The sequence below is a fragment of the Ranitomeya variabilis genome, chromosome 5 (assembly GCF_051348905.1).
Source record: "Ranitomeya variabilis isolate aRanVar5 chromosome 5, aRanVar5.hap1, whole genome shotgun sequence".
In the NCBI taxonomy this organism is placed as follows: Eukaryota; Metazoa; Chordata; class Amphibia; order Anura; family Dendrobatidae; genus Ranitomeya; species Ranitomeya variabilis.
The window spans coordinates 7087554-7111734 of NC_135236.1; the positions used below are offsets into that span (position 1 = coordinate 7087554).

Below are 24181 nucleotides of genomic sequence, written 5' to 3' on the forward strand. Positions count from 1 at the left end.
GGAAGAGCCTATGCTGCAGGAAGTAATGGAGCACAGATGATGTGCGGGAAGAGCCTATGCTGCAGGAAGTAATGGAGCACAGATGATGTGCGGGAAGAGCCTATGCTGCAGGAAGTAATGGAGCACAGATGATGTGCGGGAAGAGCCTATGCTGCAGGAAGTAATGGAGCACAGATGATGTTAGGGAAGAGCCTATGCTGCAGGAAGTAATGGAGCATAGATGATGTGAGGGAAGAGCCTATGCTGCAGGAAGTAATGGAGCACAGAGGATGTGCGGGAAGAGCCTATGCTGCAGGAAGTAATGGAGCACAGATGATGTGCGGGAAGAGCCTATGCTGCAGGAAGTAATGGAGCACAGATGATGTGCGGGAAGAGCCTATGCTGCAGGAAGTAATGGAGCACAGATGATGTGCGGGAAGAGCCTATGCTGCAGGAAGTAATGGAGCACAGATGATGTGAGGGAAGAGCCTATGCTGCAGGAAGTAATGGAGCACAGATGATGTGAGGGAAGAGCCTATGCTGCAGGAAGTAATGGAGCACAGATGATGTGTGGGAAGAGCCTATGCTGCAGGAAGTAATGGAGCACAGAGGATGTGAGGGAAGAGCCTATGCTGCAGGAAGTAATGGAGCACAGATGATGTGCGGGAAGAGCCTATGCTGCAGGAAGTAATGGAGCACAGATGATGTGTGGGAAGAGCCTATGCTGCAGGAAGTAATGGAGCACAGAGGATGTGCGGGAAGAGCCTATGCTGCAGGAAGTAATGGAGCACAGATGATGTGCGGGAAGAGCCTATGCTGCAGGAAGTAATGGAGCATAGATGATGTTAGGGAAGAGCCTATGCTGCAGGAAGTAATGGAGCATAGATGATGTACGGGAAGAGCCTATGCTGCAGGAAGTAATGGAGCACAGATGATGTGCGGGAAGAGCCTATGCTGCAGGAAGTAATGGAGCACAGAGGATGTGCGGGAAGAGCCTATGCTGCAGGAAGTAATGGAGCACAGATGATGTGCGGGAAGAGCCTATGCTGCAGGAAGTAATGGAGCATAGATGATGTACGGGAAGAGCCTATGCTGCAGGAAGTAATGGAGCACAGATGATGTGCGGGAAGAGCCTATGCTGCAGGAAGTAATGGAGCACAGATGATGTGCGGGAAGAGCCTATGCTGCAGGAAGTAATGGAGCACAGATGATGTGCGGGAAGAGCCTATGCTGCAGGAAGTAATGGAGCATAGATGATGTACGGGAAGAGCCTATGCTGCAGGAAGTAAAGCGGGATGTGGAAAACGGCGACAGCGAGGGTAGAAAAGGTAAAATGTGAAAGGTAAAAGGAATTATAGAGGTGACCATTAGGCAGGAAGCCTTGCACAATAGAAGGAAAATCCGGGCGTACGACAAGAGCAAGCACACGTTCTAGCGGCATTACCTGCTGATGAGCTGCAGCAAGTACTGATGTTGCATCTGCTGATACAAAGCTAATTCCTGCTGTTTTTTCAGGCACTGCTGATCAATGTTACCCTAGAAATTAGAAAAGATGCGTTACAGCCCCTGCAGGGGGCGCTCTATCCGCAGGGAAGGAGGCTGCATGCGTTTCTGCATATCGCGCGTCACAGGGTAACGGGCTAGGCTCTGCCACATCAGCATCCAGCAGAGAGCAGCCGGACGGCTCGCTGCAAGGGCAGATAATCCGACTGTCCAACACTGGGCACAAGCAGGGAGCAGAGGAAGTCTGATAAATGAACAGAACTCACCAGCAGGGGCGGCGGCGAAGGTCCTGGGGCAAATGGTACCCGACCCCACATCTTGATGACCTCACCCAGGGGCTGAAAGCCCTCGTCACAGCCTCTCTTCACCAGGAGCGACATGGTGAAGTATCCCGCCTGGCACCACTCCGCCATCTCTTGCGTACTGAACGGACCTGCAGGAGGCACAAAGGGAAGGTGGTCAGATCGGAGCAGCGGTGTGTGACGCTGGTGTGCGGGCCATGGTCAGCAGTGGATGCAGCAGAAGTATGAGCCTGTCAAGTATGCTGCCCCATCCTCCACCGTCAGACGCAGCGGGCACCTTGGATCTCCCCCTGAGGGTCCTTGTAGAACCACTTCATGGCGGCCTCGTGGGACAGGGGCAGCGCAGCAGCACTATGGGAGCGGCTGGAGGAGAAGCCGTCTTCTTCTAGGGAGGAATCTTGCAGGGAAGCCACCAATTTCTCGGCCTCCTGTGAGGGACACAGAGGGGACATGGTGAGGTCGAGTCGGCCAGGCACAGCGATGGCGGCGGGGAGACACCTACCTGCTGGAGATGTTTCATGCCCTCGTCCTCTTCCGGATCCCCCACAGAAAATTCAGTAGCAGCAACTGTGGGGGGAGATGGAGGGGTCGGCAGAGAGGAAAGTGGGGAGACGGAGGAAGGAACAAAGGCTCCAAGGTTTCCTACAAGGCAAAAGAGGAACATATTGTGGGTGGTCATCAGCCATCCGCACCCCCGGCCCAGCAAAGGCGTCCCACCGCTTACCATCTTCTATGGAGCACGGTGGAGGCTCCACCAGGGACCCATCCTCTCCGTTCGTAGAGATGTCGTGGGCGCGCTCGCCCTCCTCCGAGTACCCCGCTGCAGCCCACGCAGACCCGCTCTGCTCTGGAGACTGGCATGGCAGCTCCTGCTGAGCGTCCTCCGAGGCGGCCATCTGCTCATCGCCTGGAGAAAGAAGCAAGAGTCAGGAGACCGCTCCTGAAATACTCTGCGCCGCAGAGGCCTCACTCTGTAATCTCCCCAAAGATGCCAAAACATTCCTCCACTGAAATCCTCTGTGCTGCTGGAGGATCCCATCCCAAGTGGCCAGCACAGTCTACACCTGAAATCCTCTGTGCTGCTGGAGGATCCCGTGCCCTCCCAGGTGGTCAGCAGAGTGTCACCTGAAATCCTCTGTGCTGCTGGAGGATCCCGTGCCCTCCCAGGTGGCCAGCACAATCTACACCTGAAATCCTCTGTGCTGCTGGAGGATCCCGTGCCCTCCCAGGTGGTCAGCACAATCTACACCTGAAATCCTCTGTGCTGCTGCAGGATCCCGTGCCCTCCCAGGTGGCCAGCAGAGTCTACACCTGAAATCCTCTGTGCTGCTGGAGGATCCCATCCCATCCCAAGTGGTCAGCACAGTCTACACCTGAAATCCTCTGTGCTGCTGGAGGATCCCGTGCCCTCCCAGGTGGCCAGCACAATCTACACCTGAAATCCTCTGTGCTGCTGCAGGATCCCGTGCCCTCCCAGGTGGTCAGCGCAATCTACACCTGAACTCCTCTGTGCTGCTGCAGGATCCCGTGCCCTCCCAGGTGGTCAGCAGAGTGTACACCTGAAATCCTCTGTGCTGCTGGAGGATCCCGTGCCCTCCCAGGTGGCCAGCACAATCTACACCTGAAATCCTCTGTGCTGCTGCAGGATCCCGTGCCCTCCCAGGTGGTCAGCAGAGTGTACACCTGAAATCCTCTGTGCTGCTGGAGGATCCCGTGCCCTCCCAGGTGGCCAGCACAATCTACACCTGAAATCCTCTGTGCTGCTGCAGGATCCCGTGCCCTCCCAGGTGGCCAGCAGAACCTACACCTGAAATCCTCTGTGCTGCTGGAGGATCCCGTGCCCTCCCAGGTGGTCAGCACAATCTACACCTGAAATCCTCTGTGCTGCTGGAGGATCCCGTGCCCTCCCAGGTGGCCAGCACAATCTACACCTGAAATCCTCTGTGCTGCTGCAGGATCCCGTGCCCTCCCAGGTGGTCAGCGCAATCTACACCTGAACTCCTCTGTGCTGCTGCAGGATCCCGTGCCCTCCCAGGTGGCCAGCAGAGTGTACACCTGAAATCCTCTGTGCTGCTGGAGGATCCCGTGCCCTCCCAGGTGGTCAGCAGAGTCTACACCTGAAATCCTCTGTGCTGCTGCAGGATCCCGTGCCCTCCCAGGTGGCCAGCAGAACCTACACCTGAAATCCTCTGTGCTGCTGGAGGATCCCGTGCCCTCCCAGGTGGTCAGCACAATCTACACCTGAAATCCTCTGTGCTGCTGGAGGATCCCGTGCCCTCCCAGGTGGCCAGCACAATCTACACCTGAAATCCTCTGTGCTGCTGCAGGATCCCGTGCCCTCCCAGGTGGTCAGCGCAATCTACACCTGAACTCCTCTGTGCTGCTGCAGGATCCCGTGCCCTCCCAGGTGGCCAGCAGAGTGTACACCTGAAATCCTCTGTGCTGCTGGAGGATCCCGTGCCCTCCCAGGTGGTCAGCAGAGTCTACACCTGAAATCCTCTGTGCTGCTGCAGGATCCCGTGCCCTCCCAGGTGGTCAGCACAATCTATACCTGAACTCCTCTGTGCTGCTGCAGGATCCCGTGCCCTCCCAGGTGGTCAGCAGAGTGTACACCTGAAATCCTCTGTGCTGCTGGAGGATCCCGTGCCCTCCCAGGTGGCCAGCACAATCTACACCTGAAATCCTCTGTGCTGCTGCAGGATCCCGTGCCCTCCCAGGTGGTCAGCACAATCTACACCTGAAATCCTCTGTGCTGCTGGAGGATCCCGTGCCCTCCCAGGTGGTCAGCACAGTCTACACCTGAAATCCTCTGTGCTGCTGGAGGATCCCGTGCCCTCCCAGGTGGCCAGCACAATCTACACCTGAAATCCTCTGTGCTGCTGCAGGATCCCGTGCCCTCCCAGGTGGCCAGCAGAACCTACACCTGAAATCCTCTGTGCTGCTGGAGGATCCCGTGCCCTCCCAGGTGGTCAGCACAATCTACACCTGAAATCCTCTGTGCTGCTGGAGGATCCCGTGCCCTCCCAGGTGGCCAGCACAATCTACACCTGAAATCCTCTGTGCTGCTGCAGGATCCCGTGCCCTCCCAGGTGGCCAGCAGAACCTACACCTGAAATCCTCTGTGCTGCTGGAGGATCCCGTGCCCTCCCAGGTGGTCAGCAGAGTGTACACCTGAAATCCTCTGTGCTGCTGGAGGATCCCGTGCCCTCCCAGGTGGTCAGCAGAGTGTACACCTGAAATCCTCTGTGCTGCTGGAGGATCCCGTGCCCTCCCAGGTGGTCAGCACAATCTACACCTGAAATCCTCTGTGCTGCTGGAGGATCCCGTGCCCTCCCAGGTGGTCAGCACAATCTACACCTGAAATCCTCTGTGCTGCTGGAGGATCCCGTGCCCTCCCAGGTGGTCAGCAGTCTACACCTGAAATCCTCTGTGCTGCTGGAGGATCCCGTGCCCTCCCAGGTGGCCAGCACAGTCTACACCTGAAATCCTCTGTGCTGCTGGAGGATCCCGTGCCCTCCCAGGTGGTCAGCACAATCTACACCTGAAATCCTCTGTGCTGCTGGAGGATCCTGTGCCCTCCCAGGTGGTCAGCAGAGTGTACACCTGAAATCCTCTGTGCTGCTGGGGGATCCCGTGCCCTCCCAGGTGGTCAGCACAATCTACACCTGAAATCCTCTGTGCTGCTGGAGGATCCTGTGCCCTCCCAGGTGGTCAGCAGAGTGTACACCTGAAATCCTCTGTGCTGCTGGGGGATCCCGTGCCTTCCCAGGCGATCGGCACAATCTATACCTGAAATCCTCTGAGCTGCTGGAGGATCCCATGCCCTCCCAGGTGGCCAGCAGAATCTACACCTGAAATCCTCTGTGCTGCTGGAGGATCCCGTGCCCTCCCAGGTGGTCAGCACAATCTACACCTGAAATCCTCTGTGCTGCTGGAGGATCCCGTGCCCTCCCAGGTGGTCAGCGCAATCTACACCTGAAATCCTGTGCTGCTGGAGGATCCCGTGCCCTCCCAGGTGGCCAGCACAGTCTACACCTGAAATCCTCTGTGCTGCTGGAGGATCCCGCGCCCTCCAAGGTGGTCAGCACAGTCTACACCTGAAATCCTCTGTGCTGCTGGAGGATCCCGTGCCCTCCCGCCCTTACTGATCGTTCCGGGCCGGTCTGCAGCTTCCTCCCCTCTGTCGTCATCCTCCTCTTCCTCCACACCCTGGAACTCCAGCTCCTGCTCTTCCATGATGGTGTCTTTGGGGCTTTTCTGTGGAAGAGGATAGGCATTACTGACCCCCCTGTAACGACGGCTTCGTTACAGCTCCACCTCGGTGATGATGACCCACCGTCCACTCACCTTGAAGGATAGGAAAGCTCCGGAGGAGTCGAATGTCCCCATCTCGTCGTCCTCATCTTCCATGCACCACTCAGGGAGCCCGTCACGGTCTTCCTCCTGTGCGTTTTCGCCGCCTCGTCCACTTCCTCTCGGGGCAGCGCTGCCTTCTTCACGCACCATCTCGAAATCAAACTTCCGCCGTCGGTCCCCGTGCTCCCTCCATCCTGCAGACCGCGGCCCCTCTGAAAAGTAAGACACACGACAGGTGAGATGCATGAGCCCCAGCAGAGGTGCGGGCACCGGGACGTCAACAGGACCGACCTGTGCTGCCTCCAGGGCTCGTAGAGCGCCAGCGGTCGTCTCTCCGGGAGACTGACAGCCTCCAGTTGCCCTCCTCATCCTCCTCTTGCCCGTCACGCAGGGTGCGCCAGTTGTCACTGTCTGAACGAGCAAACTCTTTTCTCGACGGCACCGCGTTCTCCTCAAAGCCCACGCGCACTGCAGGAGAAGAGGACCAATCAGAGTGATGAATGCCTACAGGATAAGGGCTCAGGGATTGGGCGGCTTGGATCATATGACGTACCAGCTTCCCTCCTGATGGGCTTCTCAAATCTCCTCTCCCCCCTAAAAAGAGAGTAGCAATTACAATGTGACCCCAGAGCCCTCCGATGTGCCCCCACAGGAACGGTGGCCCCACCTGTCATCCCAGCTCTGGCTCCGGTGAATCTCCCGAGCTCCACGGCCAAATCCAGAGTCTCCATCATCCAAAGCTCGCTGGTAGACAGCAGGATCCCCACGACCGCGGCCTGAAGGAGCGGACAGTGATCAGCACAAGTGCACGCAGCAGCGGACCCTCATCTAGTGATGTCTGATCAACGGGGTCAGACCTCCGTAGTCCCAGTGCCACAGAAGGAGGCAGGCACAGACCTCCGCTCACCAGACATTTACAGAGCCTTACCCCGGCCACGTGTGGTGCCCCGGCCTCGGCTCACCCCTGCGGGGGCCGCAGCTGCTCCTTTACCCATCAGCCTCAGCACAGGAACGCTGTTCACAGACAGGGAAAAGTTCCTCTGCAAAGAAATGTGGAGACAAGTGGTGAAGGGAGGCAGCGGGCCTATAGAGAGGGGGCGGTGAGAGAGAAGGGGCGGCGAGAGAGACCAGTGGTGAAGGGCGGCAGCTGGGCTATAGAGAGGGGGCGGTGAGAGAGAGAAGGGGCGGCGAGAGAGACCAGTGGTGAAGGGCGGCAGCTGGGCTATAGAGAGGGGGCGGTGAGAGAGAGAAGGGGCGGCGAGAGAGAGACTAGTGGTGAAGGGAGGCAGCGGGCCTATAGAGAGGGGGCGGTGAGAGAGAGACTAGTGGTGAAGGGCGGCAGCGGGCCTATAGAGAGGGGGCGGTGAGAGAGAAGGGGCGGCGAGAGAGACCAGTGGTGAAGGGCGGCAGCTGGGCTATAGAGAGGGGGCGGCGAGAGAGAGAAGGGGCGGCGAGAGAGACCAGTGGTGAAGGGCGGCAGCTGGGCTATAGAGAGGGGGCGGCGAGAGATAGACTAGTGGTGAAGGGAGGCAGCGGGCCTATAGAGAGGGGGCGGTGAGAGAGAAGGGGCGGCGAGAGAGACCAGTGGTGAAGGGCGGCAGCTGGGCTATAGAGAGGGGGCGGTGAGAGAGAGAAGGGGCGGCGAGAGAGACCAGTGGTGAAGGGCGGCAGCTGGGCTATAGAGAGGGGGCGGTGAGAGAGAGAAGGGGCGGCGAGAGAGACCAGTGGTGAAGGGCGGCAGCTGGGCTATAGAGAGGGGGCGGTGAGAGAGAGAAGGGGCGGCGAGAGAGAGACTAGTGGTGAAGGGAGGCAGCGGGCCTATAGAGAGGGGGCGGTGAGAGAGAAGGGGCGGCGAGAGAGAGACTAGTGGTGAAGGGCGGCAGCGGGCCTATAGAGAGGGGGCGGTGAGAGAGAAGGGGCGGCGAGAGAGACCAGTGGTGAAGGGCGGCAGCTGGGCTATAGAGAGGGGGCGGTGAGAGAGAGAAGGGGCGGCGAGAGAGACCAGTGGTGAAGGGCGGCAGCTGGGCTATAGAGAGGGGGCGGTGAGAGAGAGAAGGGGCGGCGAGAGAGAGACTAGTGGTGAAGGGAGGCAGCGGGCCTATAGAGAGGGGGCGGTGAGAGAGAAGGGGCGGCGAGAGAGAGACTAGTGGTGAAGGGCGGCAGCGGGCCTATAGAGAGGGGGCGGTGAGAGAGAAGGGGCGGCGAGAGAGACCAGTGGTGAAGGGCGGCAGCTGGGCTATAGAGAGGGGGCGGTGAGAGAGAGAAGGGGCGGCGAGAGAGACCAGTGGTGAAGGGCGGCAGCTGGGCTATAGAGAGGGGGAGGTGAGAGAGAGAAGGGGCGGCGAGAGAGAGACTAGTGGTGAAGGGAGGCAGCGGGCCTATAGAGAGGGGGCGGTGAGAGAGAAGGGGCGGCGAGAGAGAGACTAGTGGTGAAGGGCGGCAGCGGGCCTATAGAGAGGGGGCGGTGAGAGAGAAGGGGCGGCGAGAGAGACCAGTGGTGAAGGGCGGCAGCTGGGCTATAGAGAGGGGGCGGCGAGAGAGAGAAGGGGCGGCGAGAGAGACCAGTGGTGAAGGGCGGCAGCTGGGCTATAGAGAGGGGGCGGCGAGAGATAGACTAGTGGTGAAGGGAGGCAGCGGGCCTATAGAGAGGGGGCGGTGAGAGAGAAGGGGCGGCGAGAGAGACCAGTGGTGAAGGGTGGCAGCTGGGCTATAGAGAGGGGGCGGTGAGAGAGAGAAGGGGCGGCGAGAGAGACCAGTGGTGAAGGGCGGCAGCTGGGCTATAGAGAGGGGGCGGTGAGAGAGAGAAGGGGCGGCGAGAGAGAGACTAGTGGTGAAGGGTGGCAGCGGGCCTATAGAGAGGGGGCGGTGAGAGAGAGAAGGGGCGGCGAGAGAGACCAGTGGTGAAGGGCGGCAGCGGGCCTATAGAGAGGGGGCGGTGAGAGAGAAGGGGCGGCGAGAGAGACCAGTGGTGAAGGGCGGCAGCTGGGCTATAGAGAGGGGGCGGTGAGAGAGAGAAGGGGCGGCGAGAGAGACCAGTGGTGAAGGGCGGCAGCTGGGCTATAGAGAGGGGGCGGTGAGAGAGAGAAGGGGCGGCGAGAGAGAGACTAGTGGTGAAGGGAGGCAGCGGGCCTATAGAGAGGGGGCGGTGAGAGAGAAGGGGCGGCGAGAGAGAGACTAGTGGTGAAGGGCGGCAGCGGGCCTATAGAGAGGGGGCGGTGAGAGAGAAGGGGCGGCGAGAGAGACCAGTGGTGAAGGGCGGCAGCTGGGCTATAGAGAGGGGGCGGCGAGAGAGAGAAGGGGCGGCGAGAGAGACCAGTGGTGAAGGGCGGCAGCTGGGCTATAGAGAGGGGGCGGCGAGAGATAGACTAGTGGTGAAGGGAGGCAGCGGGCCTATAGAGAGGGGGCGGTGAGAGAGAAGGGGCGGCGAGAGAGACCAGTGGTGAAGGGTGGCAGCTGGGCTATAGAGAGGGGGCGGTGAGAGAGAGAAGGGGCGGCGAGAGAGACCAGTGGTGAAGGGCGGCAGCTGGGCTATAGAGAGGGGGCGGTGAGAGAGAGAAGGGGCGGCGAGAGAGAGACTAGTGGTGAAGGGTGGCAGCGGGCCTATAGAGAGGGGGCGGTGAGATAGAGAAGGGGCGGCGAGAGAGACCAGTGGTGAAGGGCGGCAGCGGGCCTATAGAGAGGGGGCGGTGAGAGAGAAGGGGCGGCGAGAGAGACCAGTGGTGAAGGGCGGCGGCGGGGCTATAGAGAGGGGCGGCGAGAGAGAGAAGGGGCGGCGAGAGAGACCAGTGGTGAAGGGCGGCAGCGGGCCTATAGAGAGGGGGCGGTGAGAGAGAGAAGGGGCGGCGAGAGAGACCAGTGGTGAAGGGCGGCAGCGGGCCTATAGAGAGGGGGCGGTGAGAGAGAAGGGGCGGCGAGAGAGACCAGTGGTGAAGGGCGGCGGTGGGGCTATAGAGAGGGGCGGCGAGAGAGAGAAGGGGCGGCGAGAGAGACCAGTGGTGAAGGGCGGCAGCGGGCGGTGAGAGAGAGAAGGGGTGGCGAGAGAGACCAGTGGTGAAGGGCGGCGGCGGGGCTATAGAGATGGGGTGGCGAGAGAGAGAAGGGGCGGCGAGAGAGACCAGTGGTGAAGGGCGGCGGCGGGGCTATAGAGATGGGGTGGCGAGAGAGAGAAGGGGTGGCGAGAGAGACCAGTGGTGAAGGGCGGCGGCGGGCCTATAGAGAGGGGCGGTGAGAGAGAGAAGAGGCGGCGAGAGAGACCAGTGGTGAAGGGCGGCAGCGGGCGGTGAGAGAGAAGGGGTGGCGAGAGAGACCAGTGGTGAAGGGCGGCGGCGGGGCTATACAGATGGGGTGGTGAGAGAGAGAAGGGGCGGCGAGAGAGAGACTAGTGGTGAAGGGCGGCGGCGGGGCTATACAGATGGGGTGGTGAGAGAGAGACTAGTGGTGAAGGGCGGCAGCGGGCCTATAGAGAGGGGCGGCGAGAGAGAGAAGGGGCGGCGAGAGAGACCAGTGGTGAAGGGCGGCAGCGGGCCTATAGAGAGGGGGCGGCGAGAGAGAGAAGGGGCGGCGAGAGAGACCAGTGGTGAAGGGCGGCAGCTGGGCTATAGAGAGGGGGCGGCGAGAGATAGACTAGTGGTGAAGGGAGGCAGCGGGCCTATAGAGAGGGGGCGGTGAGAGAGAAGGGGCGGCGAGAGAGACCAGTGGTGAAGGGCGGCAGCGGGTCTATAGAGAGGGGCGGCGAGAGAGAGAAGGGGCGGCGAGAGAGACCAGTGGTGAAGGGCGGCGGCGGGCCTATAGAGAGGGGCGGTGAGAGAGAGAAGAGGCGGCGAGAGAGACCAGTGGTGAAGGGCGGCAGCGGGCGGTGAGAGAGAAGGGGTGGCGAGAGAGACCAGTGGTGAAGGGCGGCGGCGGGGCTATAGAGAGGGGCGGCGAGAGAGAGAAGGGGTGGCGAGAGAGACCAGTGGTGAAGGGCGGCGGCGGGCCTATAGAGAGGGGCGGTGAGAGAGAAGAGGCGGCGAGAGAGACCAGTGGTGAAGGGCGGCAGCGGGCGGTGAGAGAGAAGGGGTGGCGAGAGAGACCAGTGGTGAAGGGCGGCGGCGGGGCTATAGAGACGGGGGGGGGGGCGAGAGAGACCAGTGGTGAAGGGCGGCAGCGGGTCTATAGAGAGGGGCGGCGAGAGAGAGAAGGGGCGGCGAGAGAGACCAGTGGTGAAGGGCGGCAGCGGGCCTATAGAGAGGGGGCGGTGAGAGAGAGAAGGGGCGGCGAGGGAGACCAGTGGTGAAGGGCGGCGGCGGGGCTATAGAGATGGGGTGGTGAGAGAGAGAAGGGGCGGCGAGAGAGAGACTAGTGGTGAAGGGCGGCAGCGGGCCTATAGAGAGGGGCGGCGAGAGAGACCAGTGGTGAAGGGCGGCAGCGGGCCTATAGAGAGGGGGCGGCGAGAGAGAGAAGGGGCGGCGAGAGAGACCAGTGGTGAAGGGCGGCAGCTGGGCTATAGAGAGGGGGCGGCGAGAGATAGACTAGTGGTGAAGGGAGGCAGCGGGCCTATAGAGAGGGGGCGGTGAGAGAGAAGGGGCGGCGAGAGAGACCAGTGGTGAAGGGCGGCAGCGGGGCTATACAGATGGGGTGGCGAGAGAGAGAAGGGGCGGCGAGAGAGACCAGTGGTGAAGGGCGGCGGCGGGGCTAGAGAGAGAGGGTGGCGAGAGAGAAGGGGCGGCTAGAGACTAGTGGTGAAGGGCGGCGGCGGGGCTATAGAGAGGGGGCGGCAAGAGAGAAGGGGCGGCTAGAGAGACTAGTGGTGAAGGGTTGTGGCGTGGCTATAGAGGGGGTGGCGAGAAAGAAGGGGCGGCGAGAGAGACCAGTGGTGAAGGGCGGCAGCGGGGCTATACAGATGGGGTGGCGAGAGAGAGAAGGGGCGGCGAGAGAGACCAGTGGTGAAGGGCGGCAGCAGGGCCATACAGAGGGGGCGGCGAGAGAGACCAGTGGTGAAGGGGCTATAGAGAGGGCGGCGAGAGAGAAGGGGCGGCGAGAGACTAGTGGTGAAGGGTGGCAGCAGGGCTAGAGAAGGGGCGGCGACAGATAGACCAGTGGTGAAGGGCGGCAGTGGGCGTATAGAGAGTGGGCATCGAGAGAGAGAGAAGGGGCGGCGAGAGAGACCAGTGGTGAAGGGCGGCAGTGGGGCTATAGAGAGGGGGCAGCGAGAGAGAAGGGGTGGCGAGAGAGACCAGTGGTGAAGGGCGGCAGCAGGGCCATACAGAGGGGGTGGCGAGAGAGACCAGTGGCGAAGGGGCTATAGAGAGAGGGCGGCGAGAGACTAGTGGTGAAGGGCCATATAGAAGGGGTGGCAAGAGAGAAGGGGAGGCGAGAGAGACCAGTGGTGAAGGGCGGCGGTGGAACTATAGAGAGGGCGGCGAGAGAGAAGGGGTGGCTAGAGACCAGTGGTGAAGGGCGGAGGCGGGGCTATAGAGAGGGGACGGCGAGAGAGAGAGACTAGTGGTGAAGGGCGGCGGCGGGGCTATAGAGAGGGGGCGGCGAGAGAGAAGGGGTGGCTAGAGACCAGTGGTGAAGGGCGGAGGCGGGGCTATAGAGAGGGGGCGGCGAGAGAGAGACTAGTGGTGAAGGGCGGCTGCAGGGCTATAGAGAGACTGGTGGTGAAGGGCGGTGGTGGAGCTATAGAGAGGGGGCAGCACGAGAGACTGGTGGTGAAGGGCGGTGGCAGCGCGAGAAAGACTATAGGGAGGGAGAAGAAGGGGGCAGAGAGAAGTGGTGAGGTTGGTGCAGGAACAGCTGATCAGGATACTGGCCCATCATCTGTACCTGCTCCTCCTCGGTCAGCGGCAGTAGGGCGAGGGGCTGCAATGGCTCCTCGTTCAGGATCACAGCAAACTCCTTATCCTGCATTTCTTCCGGAACCTGCAGAGAGGAAGGAGAGACCCTCGATCAACTAGGGCTATTGTCACATGACACACAATACACCGCTGCCATGACGGAGTGCCCACCTTGTTCTCTTTTATATAAAGTGCCAACATCTCCTCTCGTCCATAGCGATACTCCGCCAGTTTATACTTTGGCATAGCGGGGGAAGGAGGAGGGGAAGCAATGGACCCCCCACTGGATAGTGCACGAAGCCTGGGGGGAAAAAAAGAAAAAAACTGAGGATTACTATATGTCACCTTCAAGGGCTTGAACCCAATGTTAGAGGAGCCTCCCACCAACTCCCCAGATCAGAGTATGTGTTCATATACTGACCTGCCCGAGTCTTCTCGAGGATCTAGCTCCGTTCAGCAGTGACGGCGGTGCAGAGCGCCCCACGAGAATCCGCAGAGAAAACAACCAGCTCCACAGAGCGCCCCCCCCCCAACCCTCCGCAGAGAAAACACCCCCCCCCCCCCCCCGAGACTCCGCAGAACGCCCCCGAGAAGAGAATCCGCAGAGAACTACCACCCCCCCGGGGCTCCGCAGAAAGCCCCCCCCCCCCCCCGAGAGTCAGTGTTGTCATTGAGAAGAGGGGCAGAGCTGGACCCCGAAAAGACGGCTGTAGTATATCAACACACTTACACTACAAATACATAGATCTAGGGAAGGACCCTGTAAAAGAGGCATCCTCACTGACCGACCATTACACACAGGGGACATCCTCACTGACCCACCATTATACACAGGGGGCCTCCTCACTGACCGACCATTACACACAAGGGACATCCTCACTGACCCACCATTATACACAGGGGACATCCTCACTGACCGACCATTACACACAGGGGACATCCTCACTGACCCACCATTATACACAGGGCCTCCTCACTGACCCACCATTATACACAGGGGGCCTCCTCACTGACCGACCATTACACACAAGGGACATCCTCACTGACCCACCATTATACACAGGGGACATCCTCACTGACCCACCATTATACACAGGGGACATCCTCACTGACTGACCGTTATACACAGGGGGCCTCCTCACTGACCGACCATTATACACAGGGGGCCTCCTCACTGACCGACCATTACACACAGGGGACATCCTCACTGACCCACCATTATACACAGGGGACATCCTCACTGACCGACCATTATACACAGGGGGCATCCTCACTGACCGACCATTATACACAGGGAAACATCCTCTGTGACCATTACACACAGGGGGCATACTCACAGATCGATCTTTATACACAGGGGGCCTCCTCACTGACCATTACACACAGGGGACATCCTCACTGACCGACCATTATACACAGGGGGCCTCCTCACTGACCATTATACACAGGGGACATCCTCACTGACTGACCATTATACACAGGGGGCATCCTCACTGACCGACCATTATAGGAAGTCGTGGAATCAGAGCCCATTTTGGTGGAGTTGGAGCTGGAGTCGGTATAAAATGGACCGACTCAAACTCCTAAAATATATAGTAAATTGGGTACAGTAGTTCAATGCAGTTTGTGGGGAATATTTTTTTCATAAGAATTTGGGAAAGTTACGAAATGTCCCATAAATTTCTCTCCTATTCCTGATCTAAGGTCTAGACTTTTAGCCGAGATGAATCTGTGCTGCAGTTTATATTCATGATAAGTAGTGAAGCTCCTCTACAGATAAGGGAAAACAAACACACAGGAAGGAATGCCTGCATTAATCTCAGAAGTTCTGGAGTGAACAGGAAAGCAGGATTAAGGCAAGTAATTCTTAAAGCATCTCTAAACTTTCAATAAACTGTGCAAAAGTCCAGTGTATGTTGTCTCTGTATTCTTGATGTTTTAGTTTGTTTTTCCTCTTAGCGCATGTTTGGAGAAATTAGCTGCTCTGATGACTTATATACCCTATACATAGAATATAAGGGGAAAACTTTTCTAAGATCTCAAATTCAGAAATACAGTAACAATCGATGAGGACGTGTGTGTTCTGGAATATGATTCAGCACAGACATGCTCCCTCCCTCCTCCCCTCTTCATAGACTGTGAATAAAGATGTGAAACATTCAGTGAGCTGTACCCCGAGACAAGCCTGACACTGAAATTTCAGAGTAAAGCCAACAACAGATTTTACAAACTTTATATTTATCTGTCCTATTGATTTATGCGAAGATTGCTTTATTTCTCTCCTAAATTATACACTGCATGATTCCATATTCTTACAAGTATTACAATATACCTTAATTTTTTACAGGACCAAATTATTTTGAGAGCGGATTTACATAATTACAAAATGTCTAAGAAGCCGCTTATGAAGTCTTCTGTATTTGAGCATTCCACAGTGACAAGATAAAAATAACATTTTGTGTCAGTGTATACACTACCGTTCCAAAGTTTAGGGTCACTTAGAAATGTCCTTATTTTTGAAAGAAAAGCACAGTTTATTCCAGTGAAGCTCACTGTGGTGAAATGTGTATACATGTGCAGTGGACTATGTGTTACTGGCAAATGTAACATCTGTCTTGAAAGCTGTAAGTCGCACCCAGGTGTTAATATGTACTTCCCTGGGACAAGTAGACTCGGTCTCCAAATCTCACCAGGAGGTCTAGCTAGGACTAAGGGTACCGTTACACTAAACGACTTACCAACGATCACGACCAGCGATGCGATCGTTGGTAAGTCGTTGTGTGGTCGCTGGGGAGCTGTCACACAGACAGCTCTCTCCAGCGACCAACGATCAGGGGAACGACTTCGGCATCGTTGAAACTGTCTTCAACGATGCCGAAGTCCCCCTGCAGCACCCGGGTAACCAGGGTAAACATCGGGTTACTAAGCGCAGGGCCGCGCTTAGTAACCCGATATTTACCCTGGTTACCATTGTAAAAGTAAAAAAAAAAAAAAAAACACTACATACTCACCTTCTGATGTCTGTCATGTCCCCCGGCGTCCACAGGGTTATGCGCTGCTGCCGAGAGCTTCCTGCACTGACTGAATGTGTCAGCGCCGGCAGCAGCGGTGACGTGACAGACATCAGAAGGTGAGTATGTAGTGGTTTTTTTTCACTTTTACAATGGTAACCAGGGTAAATATCGGGTTACTAAGCGCGGCCCTGCGCTTAGTAACCCGATATTTACCCTGGTTACAAGTGAACACATCGCTGGATCGGTGTCACACACACCGATCCAGCGATGACAGCGGGTGATCAGCGACGAAATAAAGTTCTGGACTTCTAGCTCCGACCAGCGATATCACAGCGGGATCCAGATCGCTGCTGCGTGTCAAACACAAGGAGATCGCTATCCAGGACGCTGCAACGTCACGGATCGTCGTCGTTCTCGCTGCAAAGTCGCTTAGTGTGAAGGTACCTTAAGCAGAAAGGTAACATTTGGCACCTCCTGGGTCTTGGAGGGGAGATGTTAATTGCGGCCTGAGGGTATCTATCCGTGAGAACCTTTATACAGGGTGTCTCAAGAGAAAATTAATATATTCATTGGGGGGCGCGGCCGTGGCCCAATCAAAAAGCCAGCAATGATATTAACCTGAGGGGGCGGTCTAGAAACCTGACCTCCAGACCAAGCTATAAATTATGGATGTATACAGAGAATTGTGTTCACATAATGGGGGTGGCTTGAGAAGCTGGCGTGATCCAATCTACATTCGTCCTACCCTCAGGGAGCAGAAAGCAGACTACCAGTTAGATGATTTCTGTAAGTTTCGCCTCTTTATTTTTATACTGTTTTGCATAAGTTGTATGTCTTTTGATTATCAGATTTTTATACCTTTTTCTTACTGTAAGCACTGAAACTTTTGCTATTAAAAGTATAAAACTTTAACAAGTTGAACCTTGAATGTTCTAAAAGAATCCATAGCCTAAGGTGTGCGAGCCTTATGAGTGGTAGACATTATTAGTATTAATAGTCCTGGACTCATCGCCCATGTATTCGGTGAGTGGTGGCAGCGTGTATGAGCGGGTGTGTGGCCTGGGTCGGCGTGTGATTTATGCTCCCATTACAGCATAGGACAGAGGTTGAATGCTGGACAGAGAGGGGAAATAGATTAACCCTTGCAGGCGCAACCCCAAGTCAAATGTGAGAGCGGACACGTGACGAATTAGTGACACCACGGAGTAGGAATCCGTGACACTAACATTAAATGATTCAGAAATACACTCTCTACATTGTTTAATGTGGTAAATGACTATTCTAGCTGCAGACGTCTGGTTTGTAATGCAATATCTTCATAGTTGTATAGAGGCCCATTTCCAACAACCATCACTCCAGTGTTCTTATGGTACTTTGTGTTAGCTAACTGTGTAAGAAGGATAATGGATGGTTAGAATACCCTTGAAAACCCTTGTGCAAGTAAATTAGCACAGTTTGGTTGATTAGAGAACCTATAAACCTGACCTTCCTTTGAGCTAGTTGAGAATCTGGAGCATTATATTTGTTGGTTCCATTAAACTCTCAAAATGGCCAGAAAAAAGATAACTTTCATGTGAAACTCGACAGCCTATTCTTGTTCTTAGAAATGAATACTATTCCATGCAAGAAATTGCCAAGAAACTGAAGATTTCCTACAACGGTGTGTCCTACTCCCTTCAGAGGAGAGCACAAACAGGCTCTAACCAGAGTAGACAGAGAAGTGGGAGGCCGCGCTGCACAACTGAGCAACAAGTACATTAGTCTGTAGTTTGAGAAATTGACGCCTCACAGGTCCTCAACTGGCAGCTTCATTAAATAGTACACGCAAAACGCCAGTGTCAACATCTACAGTGAAGAGTCGACTCTGGGATGCTGGCCTTCAGGGCAGAGTGGCAAAGAAAAAAGCCGTATCTGAGACTGGGTAATAACAGGAGAAGATTAATATGGGCAAAAGAACACAGACATTGGACAGAGGAAGATTGGAAAAAAGTGTTATGGACAGACGAATACAAGTGTGAGGTGTTTGGATCACACAGAAGAACATTTGTGAGATGCAGAACAACTGAAAAGATGCTGGAAGAGTGTCTGACGTCATCTGTCAAGCATGGTGGAGGTAATGTGTTGGTCTGGGGTTGCTTTGGTGCTGGTAAAGTGGGAGATTTGTACAAGGTAAAAGGGATATTGAATAAGTAAGGCTATCATTCCATTGTGCAACGCCATGTCATACCCTGTGGACAGCGCTTGGTTGGAGCCAATTTCATCCTACAACAGGACAATAACCCAAAGCCACCTCCAAATTATGCAAGAACTATTTAGGGAAGAAGCAGCAGCTGGTATCTATTTGTAATGGAGTGGCCAGCACAGTCACCAGATCTCAGCCCCATTGAGCTGTTGTGGGAGCAGCTTGACCGTATGGTGCCAAAAAGTGCCCATCATGCCAAACCAACTTGTGGCGGGGCTTCTGGAAGCATGGGGGGAAATGTCTCCAGATTACCTCAGCAAACTAACTGCTAGAATGCCAAAGGTCTGCAATGCTGGAATTCCTGCAAAGGAGCATTCTGTGACTAAAGCAAAGTTTGAAGCAGATTATTATCAATCTTTTTCTCGAACCTTGCCAATGTCTGGACTAGATTTACTTTCATTTGGCAACTCATTGATTAATAAACGTATGAGTTTTCATGGAAAACACAAAATTGTCTGGGTGACCCTAAACTTTGGAACTGTATTGTAAGTGACCCAGATGAAAACAAATGCTGTGATCCCAAAATCAGTGCATATTCAGGCAGTGATAAAAATGCTCCTTCAAGAGCTTCCAATTTAAAAAGACATTTATATCGCTGCCACCCTGAAGCTTCCTTCTACTAACTGCAGAGTGTATAATAAATTGTAAATATGCAAAAGTTTTTTGTTCTAAAGCGGTATTCCAATAAATATATTTCATGTTCTATCTAAATGGCTTGATTATTGTATCATAATAATGATTAAAAGCCTGATGTTACCATTTTACTACAGGAAATTTATCACTTAAACATGAGCCATGTAAGAGTTGGAGCCGTGGAGTCGGATTAGGAGGTTTGTCTTACCGACTCCACAGCCCTGCATTATACACAGGGGGCATCCTCACTGACCGACCATTATACACAGGGGGCATCCTCACTGACCGACCATTATACACAGGGGGCCTCCTCACTGACCGACCATTATACACAGGGGGCCTCCTCACTGACCGACCATTATACACAGGGGGCATCCTCACTGACCTTTATACACAGGGGGCATCCTCACTGACCATTATATACAGGGGGCCTCCTCACTGACCGACCATTATATACAGGGGGCATCCTCACTGACCGACCATTATACATAGGGGGCCTCCTCACTGACCGACCATTATACACAGGGGGCATCCTCACTGACCGACCATTATACACAGGGGGCATCCTCACTGACCGACCATTATACACAGGGGGCATCCTCACTGACCGACCATTATACACAGGGGGCATCCTCACTGACCGACCATTATACACAGGGGGCATCCTCACTGACCGACCATTATACACAGGGGACATCCTCACTGACCGTCCATTATACACAGGGGGCATCCTCACTGACCGTCCATTATACACAGGGGGCATCCTCACTGACCATTATACACAGGGGACATCCTCACTGACCATTATACACAGGGGACATACTCACTGACCGACCATTCTACACAGGGGACATACTCACTGACCGACCATTATACACAGGGGGCATCCTCACTGACCATTACACACAGGGGGCATCCTCACAGACCGACCATCATACACAGGGGGCATCCTCACAGGCTGGCTTGCAGTATTGGTATTATTGCACCTGTGCATTTGTCATCCACCATCTTAACTTGGGTCCGCTGCACTTTGGTTAGTGTAATTGGTTGGAGGCCTCAGACAGGTAAGCATCTCTGCCTGTGTAATGGTTTTTTGTCTTGATTTTTTTTTTTTTCCTCTTATGGGCATCCTCACAGACCATTATACATAGGGGGCATCCTCACTGACCGACCATTATACACAGGGGGCATCCTCACTGACCATTATACACAGGGGGCATCCTCACTGACCGACCATTGTACACAAGGGACATCCTCACTGACCATTATACACAGGGGGCATCCTCACTGACCGACCATTGTACACAAGGGACATCCTCACTGACCATTATACACAGGGGGCATCCTCACTGACCGACCACTACACACAGGGGGCATCCTCACTGACCATTATACACAGGGGGCATCCTCACTGACCGACCATTGTACACAGGGGACATCCTCACTGACCGACCATTATACACAGGGGACATCCTCACTGACCCACCATTATACACAGGGGACATCCTCACTGACCGACCATTGTACACAGGGGACATCCTCACTGACCGACCATTATACACAGGGGGCCTCCTCACTGACCATTATACACAGGGGGCCTCCTCACTGACCGCCCATTATACACAGGGGACATCCTCACTGACCGACCATTGTACACAGGGGACATCCTCACTGACCGACCATTACACACAGGGGGCATCCTCACTGACCATTACACACAGGGGACATCCTCACTGACTGACCATTGTACACAGGGGACATCCTCACTGACCGACCATTACACACAGGGGGCATCCTCACTGACCATTACACACAGGGGGCATCCTCACTGACCGCCCCTTACTGCAGGACATCAGCACTCACCATTCCGGCCCGAAGTTTAGTGTTTCAGCAGCCATGATGTGAAGAAAAGGTACCTGGAGGGACAAGAAGGCGCAGAGTGAACCGATGTACACAGGAAGTTCTCATTCACTGACAATAACCTGGACAGAAGCCGCAGACCCCGCCAGTGCTGTAACAGGGGGTCTCGTTACATCTCACTGCTGATCTGGAACCCGCTGTCAGATTACTGGACGACTGAACACAAAGCTGCTGTAAGGGGCGGTGGAAGCGGCCACCAGCGATACAGCGCTGACCACCAGTGAGACGCTGCAGACAATCGGGACCCAAGTCTGTTAATCCAGCATGGCACTGATTATTGGCAGCTTCTGTACGATCTGACGGGACAGCGGTATACACTGCACATGCTCAGAGCAGGGAGGAAGCTGGTAATGTACTGGGAGAAGGACGCCCTCCACCACGTGGGCCCGTATGTGCCTGCCACACAGCTCCGCCCACCTGACTCAGGAGAGGACACGTGGGCTAATATTAGGCTCCGCCCACAAAACACAAGGTATGAGCCCACGCATCAGAGGGTTAATATAAAGCGCCGCCCACCAGGGATGAGTGTGAGCACCAGGTGGGATATTAGGCTCCACCTCCAGACTGCATAAGATGGACATTTACATAAGGTAAGCTAGTAGTAGGCTCCGCCCCCCCAGACACCATGAGAACACATTTACATAAGGTGGGCTAGTAGTAGGCTCCGCCCCTGCCCCATAAGATGCACATTTACATAAGGTGGGCTAGTAGTAGGCTCCGCCCCCGCCCCATAAGATGCACATTTACATAAGGTGGGCTAGTAGTAGGCTCCGCCCCCGCCCCATAAGATGCACATTTACATAAGGTGGGCTAGTAGTAGGCTCCGCCCCGTAAGATGCACATTTACATAAGGTGGGCTAGTAGTAGGCTCCGCCCCCCAGACACCATGAGATGCACATTTACATAAGGTGGGCTAGTAGTAGGCTCCGCCCCCCAGACACCATAAGATGTACATTTACATAAGGTGGGCTAGTAGTAGGCTCCGCCCCTGCCCCATAAGATGCACATTTACATAAGGTGGGCTAGTAGTAGGCTCCGCCCCTGCCCCGTAAGATGCACATTTACATAAGGTGGGCTAGTAGTAAGCTCCGCCCCTAGACACCATAAGATGTACATTTACATAAGGTGGGCTAGTAGTAGGCTCCGCCCCCAGACACCATGAGATGCACATTTACATAAGATGGGCTAGTAGTAGGCTCCGCCCCCGCCCCATAAGATGTACATTTACATAAGGTGGGCTAGTAGTAGGCTCCGCCCCCCAGACACCATAAGATGTACATTTACATATTGTGGGCTAGTAGTAGGCTCCGCCCCCCCAGACACCATGAGATGCACATTTACATAAGGTGGGCTAGTAGTAGGCTCCGCCCCCCAGACACCATAAGATGCACATTTACATAAGGTGGGCTAGTAGTAGGCTCCGGCCCCAGACCCCATAAGATGCACATTTACATAAGGTGGGCTAGTAGTAGGCTCTGCCCCCCAGACACCATGAGATGCACATTTACATAAGGTGGGCTAGTAGTAGGCTCCGCCCCCCAGACACCATAAGATGCACATTTACATAAGGTGGGCTAGTAGTAGGCTCCGCCCCCAGACACCATGAGATGCACATTTACATAAGGTGGGCTAATAGTAGGCTCCGCCCCCCAGACACCATAAGATGTACATTTACATAAGGTGGGCTAGTAGTAGGCTCCGCCCCCTGGACACCATGAGATGCACATTTACATAAGGTGGGCTAGTAGTAGGCTCCGCCCCCCAGACACCATGAGATGCACATTTACATAAGGTGGGCTAGAAGTAGGCTCCGCCCCCCAGACACCATGAGATGCACATCTACATAAGGTGGGCTAGTAGTAGGCTCCGCCCCCCCAGACACCATAAGATGTACATTTACATAAGGTGGGCTAGTAGTAGGCTCCGCCCCCCAGACACCATGAGATGCACATTTACATAAGGTGGGCTAGTAGTAGGCTCCGCCCCCAGACACCATAAGATGTACATTTACATAAGGTGGGCTAGTAGTAGGCTCCGCCCCCAGACACCATAAGATGCACATTTACATAAGGTGGGCTAGTAGTAGGCTCCGCCCCCCAGACACCATAAGATGTACATTTACATAAGGTGGGCTAGTAGTAGGCTCCGCCCCCAGACACCATGAGATGCACATTTACATAAGGTGGGCTAGTAGTAGGCTCCGCCCCCAGACACCATAAGATGTACATTTACATAAGGTGGGCTAGTAGTAGGCTCCGCCCCCCCAGACACCATAAGATGTACATTTACATAAGGTGGGCTAGTAGTAGGCTCCGCCCCCCAGACACCATGAGATGCACATTTACATAAGGTGGGCTAGTAGTAGGCTCCGCCCCCAGACACCATAAGATGTACATTTACATAAGGTGGGCTAGTAGTAGGCTCCGCCCCCAGACACCATAAGATGCACATTTACATAAGGTGGGCTAGTAGTAGGCTCCGCCCCCCAGACACCATAAGATGTACATTTACATAAGGTGGGCTAGTAGTAGGCTCCGCCCCCAGACACCATGAGATGCACATTTACATAAGGTGGGCTAGTAGTAGGCTCCGCCCCCAGACACCATAAGATGTACATTTACATAAGGTGGGCTAGTAGTAGGCTCCGCCCAAGCGTACACACCTGTGTGTGGAATGCTCCGTTAACGATCTCTGTTCATGGGATGAATCTGCCGATCGGACCTGATGAGGAAACGTTTACCATTAGCACAGCAATTCTGGATACATGGGGGGGGAGGGGCAGAGGTTGGGGGAGGGGCAGAGGTTGGGAGATGTGATTGGCTCAGAGCACAGACAGAGGAAACCGTCAGCAAGCTGGGGAAGAGACCGAATCCAGAACCCTCCAAGTGATGCTGCACTGGGAGGAAAAGATGACACAGCACAAAAACCGCACGAAGGCTGCGTGAACATGTCGCGGACTGGCCTGCGGAATTATCCGCACACAATCTGCATCTCTGCACAAAACACAGGAAACAATGCTGACGGATTTACTGCGGAATTGATGCGGATTTACTCAGGATCAGTAATGTAAGTATGTACACAGTGACTGCACCAGCAGAATAGTGAGTGCAGCTCTGGAGTATAATACAGGATGTAACTCAGGATCAGTAATGTAATGTATGTACACTGTGACTGCACCAGCAGAATAGTGAGTGCAGCTCTGGAGTATAATACAGGATGTAACTCAGGATCAGTAATGTATGTACACAGTGACTGCACCAGCAGAATAGTGAGTGCAGCTCTGGGGTATAATACAGGAGGTAACTCAGGATCAGTAATGTAATGTATGTACACAGTGACTGCACCAGCAGAATAGTGAGTGCAGCTCTGGGGTATAATACAGGATGTAACTCAGGATCAGTAATGTAATGTATG

General features: G+C 55.1%; 1 protein-coding gene across 3 annotated transcripts in view; it reads right to left on the reverse strand.

The window, feature by feature from the left end:
• Positions 1 to 24181, reverse strand: part of GIGYF1 (GRB10 interacting GYF protein 1) — a 40652-nt gene that overhangs the window by 11770 nt on the left and 4701 nt on the right. For 2 of the 3 annotated variants that reach the window (XM_077261523.1, XM_077261525.1), the window contains exons 2-16: positions 23430 to 23488; positions 20711 to 20763; positions 13130 to 13259; positions 12948 to 13043; positions 7069 to 7180; positions 6808 to 6916; positions 6694 to 6734; positions 6432 to 6608; positions 6132 to 6352; positions 5930 to 6041; positions 2509 to 2691; positions 2287 to 2426; positions 2062 to 2212; positions 1749 to 1915; positions 1424 to 1515 (exon numbers count right to left, since the gene is read on the reverse strand). In XM_077261523.1, the coding sequence (XP_077117638.1) occupies positions 1424 to 1515; positions 1749 to 1915; positions 2062 to 2212; positions 2287 to 2426; positions 2509 to 2691; positions 5930 to 6041; positions 6132 to 6352; positions 6432 to 6608; positions 6694 to 6734; positions 6808 to 6916; positions 7069 to 7180; positions 12948 to 13043; positions 13130 to 13259; positions 20711 to 20745 (1766 nt within the window). In that variant the 5' untranslated portion in view covers positions 20746 to 20763; positions 23430 to 23488. The remainder of the gene's footprint in view (positions 1 to 1423; positions 1516 to 1748; positions 1916 to 2061; positions 2213 to 2286; positions 2427 to 2508; positions 2692 to 5929; positions 6042 to 6131; positions 6353 to 6431; positions 6609 to 6693; positions 6735 to 6807; positions 6917 to 7068; positions 7181 to 12947; positions 13044 to 13129; positions 13260 to 20710; positions 20764 to 23429; positions 23489 to 24181) is intronic. The other variant, XM_077261524.1, reaches the window with a different exon arrangement.